At 53.3% G+C, this 9,383-nt stretch overlaps 1 protein-coding gene across 2 annotated transcripts in view; it reads right to left on the minus strand.

Annotated features, from left to right (window-relative positions):
* LOC103772507 (sodium- and chloride-dependent GABA transporter 2) overlaps nt 1–9,119 on the minus strand; it is a 30,620-nt gene extending 21,501 nt beyond the window's left edge. Inside the window, exons 1-4 of one of the 2 annotated variants that reach the window (XM_008939843.1) lie at nt 8,914–9,119; nt 4,155–4,289; nt 3,022–3,162; nt 2,315–2,399 (exon numbers count right to left, since the gene is read on the minus strand). In XM_008939843.1, the coding sequence (XP_008938091.1) occupies nt 2,315–2,399; nt 3,022–3,162; nt 4,155–4,289; nt 8,914–9,118 (566 nt within the window). In that variant the 5' untranslated portion in view covers nt 9,119. The remainder of the gene's footprint in view (nt 1–2,314; nt 2,400–3,021; nt 3,163–4,154; nt 4,290–8,913) is intronic. The other variant, XM_008939844.1, reaches the window with a different exon arrangement.
* Nucleotides 9,120–9,383: the final 264 nt, after the last annotated feature.

The following is a 9,383-nucleotide window of genomic DNA, read 5'->3' on the forward strand; positions in this document are numbered from 1 at the left end:
AATAATCCCCATTGCACAGTCAGAAGTGGCCCCTAAAGGCATCCTCTTTCAGCCAGCATGGAGATATGATCCTGGATGGAGTTTTGTTCAGCTAAGCTCTTATGATCTCACTCCAGTCATATAGCAGCTTTCCATGCCATGTGCATTTCAAATCTTCCTCATCGCTCATCCTCCTCCACCTCACAGATGGATCCGAGAGTGAAACACGATGGTGCAGTCCCAAAACCCCAAGCCTGAGAGAGGCAGAGAGGGACATGCACTACCCTGGAGCCCAGCAGCAATGCCTAGCCTGCTGCAAAAGACAGCAGTTATCCCAAGATAAAGGTCACACTTCTGCAGGACCACAGTCTAAGACCCATGGCCTCCCTTCCTGCCCCACAGCCTCTCAGCAGATTGAGAGGATGAGAGAGGGGTCAGAAAAACCACTCTGCTCCACCAGGTACATTTCTCATGTTGCTCTTGCCCTGCTCCTGAGGACACAGACTCTGTCACCAGCTGGGACAGGGTGCCAGCGGACCGTAACTAACTGGGCACTGTACTGCAGCCAGGAGCGGCCTCAGCAGCGTCCCACCAGCCCCCTGCCAGGCCAGTGCTTCTTGAGGAAACGGTAGCCTCCGACCTCCCCACCCAGGGAGGGCAGGAACAGATGCTGCATCGGAACCAATGGACAGTGGAAACTTCCAGTCCCATGTGCTTATCCCCCAGTAATGCAGGGATGGTCAGGGTGACGGGAACATCAACTTTTCCAGCAGCCAGCCTCAGGAAAAGCAGTCTAAGGCAGGCTACCAGCGCATCACACGTGAGCAGCAGGCAGAGGGAGAGTGCAGGCTCAGGGGGCACACAGGAGACAAAGAAAACTTTAGAACTTTTGAGTTTAAAAACAGCATCCCTGTGCTGAGGTGGGGATGCCCTGGAGGTGCCTTGTGCTCCGTGTGCACCAGCAGCACCAGGGAGGGCAGAGTCGCCCATCCAGCTAAACGTACAAGGGAAAGTCAGCAGAGGGGCTCCTTGCACAGTCTATTAACCAGAGCTCGGTGTTTAACTGGGCCTGTTCTCCCCGGAGATGCTGAGGATCATCAGAGATCCCAATCCTGTGCCTTCACACCAGAAATAAAGCTGCTCTGTACCTCAGGGTAACTCACACAAGGGGAGAAAACAAGGAAAATGTGAATGCAAATTTCACTGTGAAGTAAGCTGACTCTACCACTTCATTTCAATTTGGATGCACTTCTCTCCTCAGCATAGCTTCCATATTGGTCTCTCCAAGATGAAAGCACAGCCTCTTATTCTATTTCCAAGACGAAGACTAGCATACAGAAGTCACCACCCACCATGCCAGAGCCTCCTGGGAACATTCTGGTAGCACAGAGTAGCACAGATTCTATGGAAAAAGATCACCTACTGCACCATTAACGTGGACTCCCGCTGTACAGCACAGGGCTTTAAGGTCTCCTCTTCTGCAGCTGAACATGCTACAGCTTGCAAAACACACAGATGGAAACCCAGCACAGAGATGGTGCTCTGTGGATCACCACAGATCTCTCCTCACTCCCACCCATAGTCCTGGCATCCAGATCCTGAGCACGGTTGCAGTGGATGCAGCCACCATGCTGCTGGACACAGCATGGGGCAGGCTGTTCTGAACAGAACAGGAGAAACAGATAATCCAGCAGATACAGAAACTGTCATTCACATCACAGGGTAACAGCCACTCTACCCTGAGGGAATGTCACAAATTTTATTGATATTTGCACCCCGTGTAAGTCTGAACCAAAGTTTCAGGGGGAGGAACATGCAGCCAATTCACCTACACAGCAGGAGGAAGCAACTGTATAAGGAAGTTCACAGCTGGCAACAAAGAACAAGGGAAGAGGCAGGGAGAGGAGCAGCACAAATGGGGAGAGTGCAACAGGGGAATAAGGGAGATAAGGACAATAAACAAAACATCAAGGACCAAAGGATGCAAAGCATTGGCGAGGTAAGGTCTTGCCTGCACAGTCAGCTAGCATTCACTGAAGTCAGTAAGACCAAGAAGCCCAAAAGGTCCATAACAATAGGAATTCAGCATCAGAGAAGGACAAAGTCAGATGGCTCTGAGGCATGCCAGCTCCAGACAAGCATCGGAAGCCCAGTGATGTTACCCTTGGCTGATGGTGCAGCCCCTGAGAGCCTTCACTCTGACCTGACCAGCTTCCTTTCTCAAGTATTCTTCTGGCAAGGATGGGTTAATCGTATGTGGCACTGGAAGGTTTGTTCCTTGCCCAGGGAAGGTATGTCCCAGAGGAAAAGGGCTCCAGGCCTGTCCTTTACTTACTCCCAGAACTCAATGACAGGGGAGGTGGCATTTTCACTGGTCACATTGAGTGTTGAGTTTGCCTTCTGGAGCTCCATGCAGTTCTCTGTGGGAGAGACACAGGGAGAGAGGGAGTGTAAGCAGCTGTGGCTGGAGTACTGGCTCATCTTAAAAACCCCTCCTGTTCCACCCACAGTGTCAACACGCATTGACGTTGTCTCTGAAACAAACTTTGTATAGTTCCAAAGGTGCACCAAAGGAGTCCCCTCCAGGGTAAAGCTAGAACGAAATCTAGGACAATTACGATGATGGCATTTAACTTTTCCTTCCAGCAGCTGCTGTGAGCAGTCCCAGTCAGCACTGGGTCTACACCTAACACACAGCACAGGATGACTGGAAGATGCCAAGGAGTAAGGTGCCCATGGTGGTTGAAGCCACCAGAGCAGAAACCACCAGGGAGGCCACCAGTGCACAGCACTGCACTGGCTAGGTGCTGAGAGTGGTTAGGCAGTGCCAGCACTGGTGCTCGCTAGCAAAGACTCAGATCAACCCAGCCTCTTACCTGTAAGTGCCAGCAGCAAGGCAGCGACCTGACAACTTCCCACCCCTGTGACCAGTGGTCCCACCCACTCAAGGACGAGCCATTATCTTGAGGTTTGGCCCTGGGCAGCAGCAGGTTTCCCTCAGCCAGGATCCAGCAGAGGATGGGGAGGGGGCTCCACACCCACCTGTGTTCCACTCGTGGTCACAGCTGCCCCAGGGGAGGTCAATGGTGAACGAACTGAAGAGATAAAACAAGGCCCAGGCCAGGACAATGATGTAGTAGAAGTTCAGCAGTATGACGATGACCTGTGAGGCATAGCCGATTCCTGCAGAAAGCGAGCCCCAAAGGCAGGTGACCCACACACCAGAGGACAGGAACAGGACTCCCCTTGGGAGGTGCTCACCCAATATTTTCATCTGCTGCTCTACACTTTGACTGCGCTGCCAGATAAATGCCAGTGGGGTAGCTGCCAGAGCCACCATCACCTCCCCAGAGCCCACCACACTGCCTCAGCAGGGGATGAAGTAGGGGACTAAGCAGGGGCCTTGGGGACCCTCTCTTCCTGTTGCCCCACCAGGGCCTTCCCTGGTGAAAGGGCAGCAATGGGAAAGGAATCTGGGCAGGAGATGGGTGGATTATGGTTGGAAATCCACCCAAAGAGGCAGAAACATGATGGTGTTCCACCTGCTGAATAACACTTTTACCGAAATTCACTTTTTACTTGTTTGCTCATCCCTTGTATTAACATCACACACCTTCTCTGGGAGGTGCTGGAAAAGCATCTAGAGGTTTTGGTATGTGAGGAGGAGGCAACAGACTTTCAGAAAAATCATAGAAAGTGCCTTGAGGCTGAATGACTGTTCTGAAACAGTGCTAGGAGTGGATCAGACTGCTAAAGATTTATTAAGACAATCTTCACGTTTCACCACTGAGGTTTTAAGCCACCTGCAAATTCAAGAAAATGACATAGCATTGGCTTTTAGGAAAAAAAAAAAAAAAAAGGTACAAAAATAACCACCAGAAGTGTTTTCATCATTTAGCTCTTGGAGGAGAACCTTGACTCGGGGCAAAGCTCCTGGCCAGAGCCACAGCCATGAAGAAGGATACCAGGAGGCAACGTAACAATGGGAACTGTTTGGTGAGAAAGGCAACTGATTTTTCCAGCATGATTTTGGAAAGGAGGCAGCCAGTGGCCCTGCCCAGGCTGTGATCTCCAGGGGTGGGCTGGGCTGTGTGGAGACATGTCACTGCTCATCCCCCCGGGCCCTGTGGTGTCCCCCCCACCTCACCTCATCCTCCTTGGCTTAGCCCACTCACCTTCAAAGAGGGGGCAGATCCTGCGCCAGGCTGTCACTCCTCCCTGGCTGGTGTACTGCCCCAGCGCCGTCTCCAGGAAGAAGACGGGGATCCCACAAGTGAAGAGGAAGATGAGGTAGGGGATGAAGAAGGCACCTGGCAGATTCAAGCAGCAGATATGAGAAATAAGCCCTATGGGATGACCAGGGTCAGACCACCTCCAGCCTAGCGCCAAACAGGTCCCTCCTGGGGAGTGAATAACCTGGGAGGGACGGGGGCTTTGGCTGTGGGAAGGCCACAGACAAAGGCGACAGGAAAACGGAATTTTCTTCACATTTTTCTCCCAGAGCAATGTGATTGCAAGAGAAACAGCACTTGGAAAAGATGGAGAGGAAAGAAAAGTTTCTAGGCCTGATTTTTGTGCAGAAAGGAGTGAAACAAGTTCTCAATAACTGTACAGAAACACAGGAGAACATCCTGATGTAAAACCATTGTGACTTTTAATTAAGTTGGGGACTCCTTTCATGTTGATTATTGACTGAATAAGCTGACAAAGCCCATAGATGACAACACCGAGGTACTGAATAGCACACAGAGACTGACACCACCCAGTTTGGGGGTTTGCTCAATCATCTGCTCGCCAAAAAGCATCAGTCATGCAAATGGAAAGGAACTAGTGCAGGAAAGTAAGTCCCTCACACCAGCAGCCAGGGATGTCCTTCTGTTCAAGCCCTGTCATAAAACCAGTCAGGGTTTTGTTGCATAAAATGCAAAAGGCTTTTGATAACCCCAGGTAATGGCTTTTACCTGTCAGGGCACAGGAGACAGCCCTGCCAAACGGCCCACGCTCCCTGCTCCACTCGTGTGCCACTGAAGCAGCTTGAGCCCTATTCCAAAGGCAGGGGGTCAGGGCAGATTGGGGAGCAGGCATGGAAAGGGGTAGCCCCCAGCAGAGAGCAGTGGCTGGGCTGCAGGAGGCTCAGAGGGGTACGCAGGTCAGGGGTGGCAACCCAGCCAGCCACTAACCACCTTTTCCCTGCACAGTCCTTTTCTGTGCTGCTGAGATGCTTACTGGCTCCGGGTCAGGTGTAGGGGAGTAACAGTCCTGGTGCACAAGTAAACTCAAGACCCAAGAGATTAAGAAGCTTAGCTAGCATGCAGGGGTGGGGAGAAGGAAAGGGGAGCTTTGGCAACCAGGCAGAAGTCCCAGCCTGCGCTCCACCCAGCTGGGTGCAGAGCACACCCCTCCCCTCCCTGAAAAAAAAAAAAAAAAAAACAAACGCTATCAATGAAACTACAGGATGAATAACTCAGCAACTCCCCGTGGGCCAAGAGCAGCTGAAGGGATGCTGATACCTGGTAGCCCTGGGAGAATGCAAAGCATCTGCCCATGTCTCTCCCTTTAGCAGTAAATAGAAGTTGGTGAGGGCAAGGGGGAGGGGAAATGGTTGTATCTCAACTCCCAACTTGCATGCAATCATGTTATCATAAAAGTGGTGCCTTTTTCCAGGAGAGATTTTTCTCATATATTGGTATTTAACTAAACTGCAGCCAGGGGATCCCAGGGAATGTCTCTGTGGTCGCAGGTCGAGCTCCCCAGCCTGGGTCTCCCGTATTTCCAGCCTGGGATCTGGCCTTCCCTTCTCCTCAGGTTTGCCAGAAGCTTTTGTACTTCGGAAGTCTAACTGGAGGGTTCTGGCAGATGAGCTGCAAAATTATGGTGGGGGAAGGGTGGGATTTGCAGAGACACATTTGGACCATGAGTTGTGATCTGCCCTGCCCTGCTCCCCTCACTCCCCAGGCTGGGGGACAGAAAGGGTGGGATGACCGTCACGCCAGCCCCACCAGCACTCCCCATCTCATTTCAGCTGGCAGAGGGCTGCTGCTTGCCCGCACAGGCAGGAAAGAGAGCAGGCAGGGACTGCAAGGAGGAGAGGAAAAGGAGAGGTGCCCAGCAGAGCCCCCCCACACAACTGCTCTGGCTTGGGGGGCAGCAGGGAGGGCAAAGGGCTGCGGCACAGCCCGGGCTCCACCAGCACATCTGAGCAACCCTCCAGCCCCGGCTGATGTCCCTCCAGCCCAGCCCCGTCCACTCTGCCCACAGGCGAGCCCCAGTGCCTGGTGGAGGTCTGCCCCCCTGAAGAGAGGTGCCCAGCAGAGCCCCCCCACACAACTGCTCTGGCTTGGGGGGCAGCAGGGAGGGCAAAGGGCTGCGGCACAGCCCGGGCTCCACCAGCACATCTGAGCAACCCTCCAGCCCCGGCTGATGTCCCTCCAGCCCAGCCCCGTCCACTCTGCCCACAGGCGAGCCCCAGTGCCTGGTGGAGGTCTGCCCCCCTGAAGAGGCAGGGGGAAGCGGTGTCACACTTGCCCCCTTCACCACGGCCCACTCCCACGCACAGGGATGGTGGTGGCCGTGGGCCCCTGGGACCGGCTGGGGGGGGGGGGGGGGCCACGGGGGGAAAAAAAAACCCCAGTATTTCCCAATCGCTGGGGCCAGCCTGCCCAGGGATGGCCTGACGCCCCCATGGAAGGAGAAAGCAAGAGCAAACAAGAGCAAACAGAACGTTTTTTGCTTTTCTTCTTTTTATCCCCCCTCTATGCAGGACCTTGGTATCAGACACTGAGCACGAAACTGCAAAGGACACCTTTTTGTTTGTTATGTAAAAATATACCCCAAGAAAGGAAAAGCTGCCCCTCTTTGCATAGCTCAGATTTTAGAGATAGCTTTTTAGTGAAGAGTTGGACTTATTTAGGGCAGCAAAGCACAAGTTGAGAGCAGTTATTGCCACTGCCTGCACACAAGTCAGCAAGGGGACAAAAAATCAGCCAGTGGGGCAGAGCTGCTTCAGCCAGACAGTAATGCTGGCACAAAAGCAAACAGTTGTAGGCTGGCCATGATGGACCTGGGGCTGGAAATCAAACAAAAGTCCCTCACCTTTACTGAAGTACCAGAGAAGCAAGTGCCCAGACCAGCCTTCCCAAAGGAGTACAGGACAAAATCTCTTTTAAAATTAATCTTGCGGTGTTACACGGGATTTGATACAGCACCAGCCAGGGCGAGCCAGACTGCATGGTGCAGCCTTGAGTCCTGCACAGCTCACCACAGTGCCCTGCTGCAGAAGTCATACAGGAAATGCTTCCCTCTCCACAACAGAGTCCCGTGCCCCAGCTTTGCTCTGACCTCACGGGAAGCGATGAAAAATTCAAGACTTCAAACTCTTCATAGTCTCCACTACTTCACAGGGCTTTGCTTCAGCCCCATTTCTTTGGGATAAAAAAAGTGGACATAGCAGGCAGAGCAGCAAGAAACAGGTGCCAGGACAGGGTCTCATGCCCCCCTGGACAGGATGGCACCTGGGAAGGGTGCAGCAGTAAGAGCAGACACAGCTCAGCAAGCAGCCAAGAAACATTCCCTGTGGAAAAGGAAAAGACAAAAAAATTCTCTTTTTTCAACAAGGAAAGAAAATTTTTCTTTCCACCAGGTGGTTGAGCAAGTGCTGAGCAAAGCATGGCATGAAAGTAGCTAAACAGACGTTAATCCTCTTTTATGCCACTGGGATGAAAGCAGTTTAGTGAGGCCCATGAGACTGTCCCAAGCTCAAGCCAGGGGATTTCAGCCCCCAGTCCCCAGCGCTCGCTCCCTGCCAGCTCCCAGCCAAGCGCCATCTCCCCTCTCGCCTGCCCTTCCGGAGAGCCCAATTAGCAACTAATCACCAGACAGGGAGAGCAACTCCCTCCTTCCACGTGCTACCAAGCCAAACTTGAGAAGAGTTTCAAGCTTTCATTTTTTTAAACCAATTTTCTTCTCTAAAAGGCAGTCACAAACTAAAACCAGGCACAAGCACCTGTAAAAGCCCACAGCAACCCTCCACCTGCAAAAGCAAGCCCAGCTTTGCTGCCAAGGTATGGAGCAACCTGGCCTTGTGGAGCATTGGCCACCAGTCACTGGTGAGCGCAGCCTGAGCAGCACCAATGTGCCGGCACCTTGCCAGTACGAGCAACACCCCATTCTCCCTCCATCACACACATTCTCACAGCCCTGCAGTGCTGCTCAGAGGCAGGGGTCCCTTCACCCCCACACCTGCAGCTCCAGTAGATACTAGGGGAGTATTGTGGGGTAGAAGAGGGATCCTGTGCTTCTGCTGCGAGACGAGGAAAAGCCTTTGCTCTGCCCTGTCCCTGACACCTGGCTCCAGCGCCTGGGGGACATCCCTCCATGGTCAGATACCAGAGCAGGACCCATGGCTAAGAGCCCCTTGGAGGCCCCCTGAGCATCCAGAAAACATTTCAGTGCCTGCAAAGACATCGGTGTCCATGGCCTCCTGCATCGCTCCCTGCTCTGGCACCAGGACCCACCATATATGCACAAGGGAGCCTGGTGCTCCTCAAGGAAGAGATGCCTGGCGTGAGTCACACTGCTCAGAGAGCCAAGCCCCTACTTTGCTTGCCCTGCCTCCCCCTGCAGATGGCCACCCACCTCACCAGCAGGGCCAGGGCTCCACATGCCTCAGGGAAACAGCCGTCAGCAATCCTGGGACACTGGTGCTCAGTCACCCATGTCCCACCACGTCAAACCAAACCCAGCTTGTGGCCCAGACAGTGGCACCACACTGGCAGGTTGGCATCCTCGCTGCAGGCTCATGACTTGGGAGCTGCTGAGAAGCTGCTGCCAGTGGTGAGCAGGGCCAAAATGGATGCCACAGTGGCAGAAGGGACTGTGCAGGGATGCTGGTGACCAGGTGCCCCTGGGGCTAGCTGGGGCCAGGGCTGCACTTACCTCCACCGTTCTTGTAGCAGAGGTAGGGGAAGCGCCAGACATTTCCCAGGCCAATGATCTCCCCAGCCACAGACAGGACATACTCCAGCTTGTTGTTCCACTGTCCTCGCTCCAGGGTCTGGTCCTCCTCCTCCTCCTTTTCCGTGCTGGGGCACGTAGGCACTGTTTCACCATTGCTGACAGCACCAGGGACTCTGTAATCCATCCCACCTTCAGAAGGAGTTTTCTTCATTACATTCAGCACAAGCCTTGCAATGAGGCCGAAATTTGGGCTACAGGAGGCGAGAGAGGGTAGAGGAGGCAGGCACACACAACACGTACCTGAAATCATCTCTCTCTTGCCCCTAATACTAATTCCTGCTGGCAGCAAGGTGCTAAGAATACACGTGTGCTTTTACTGCAGAGTCCACAATCAACCCTTAAAAAGCCACCACCAGTTTCATTATTTTTAACTGATTCGTCTCAAAACA

Source organism: Merops nubicus, unplaced genomic scaffold (assembly GCF_000691845.1).
Source record: "Merops nubicus isolate BGI_N331 unplaced genomic scaffold, ASM69184v1 scaffold47364, whole genome shotgun sequence".
NCBI classification, from domain to species: Eukaryota; Metazoa; Chordata; class Aves; order Coraciiformes; family Meropidae; genus Merops; species Merops nubicus.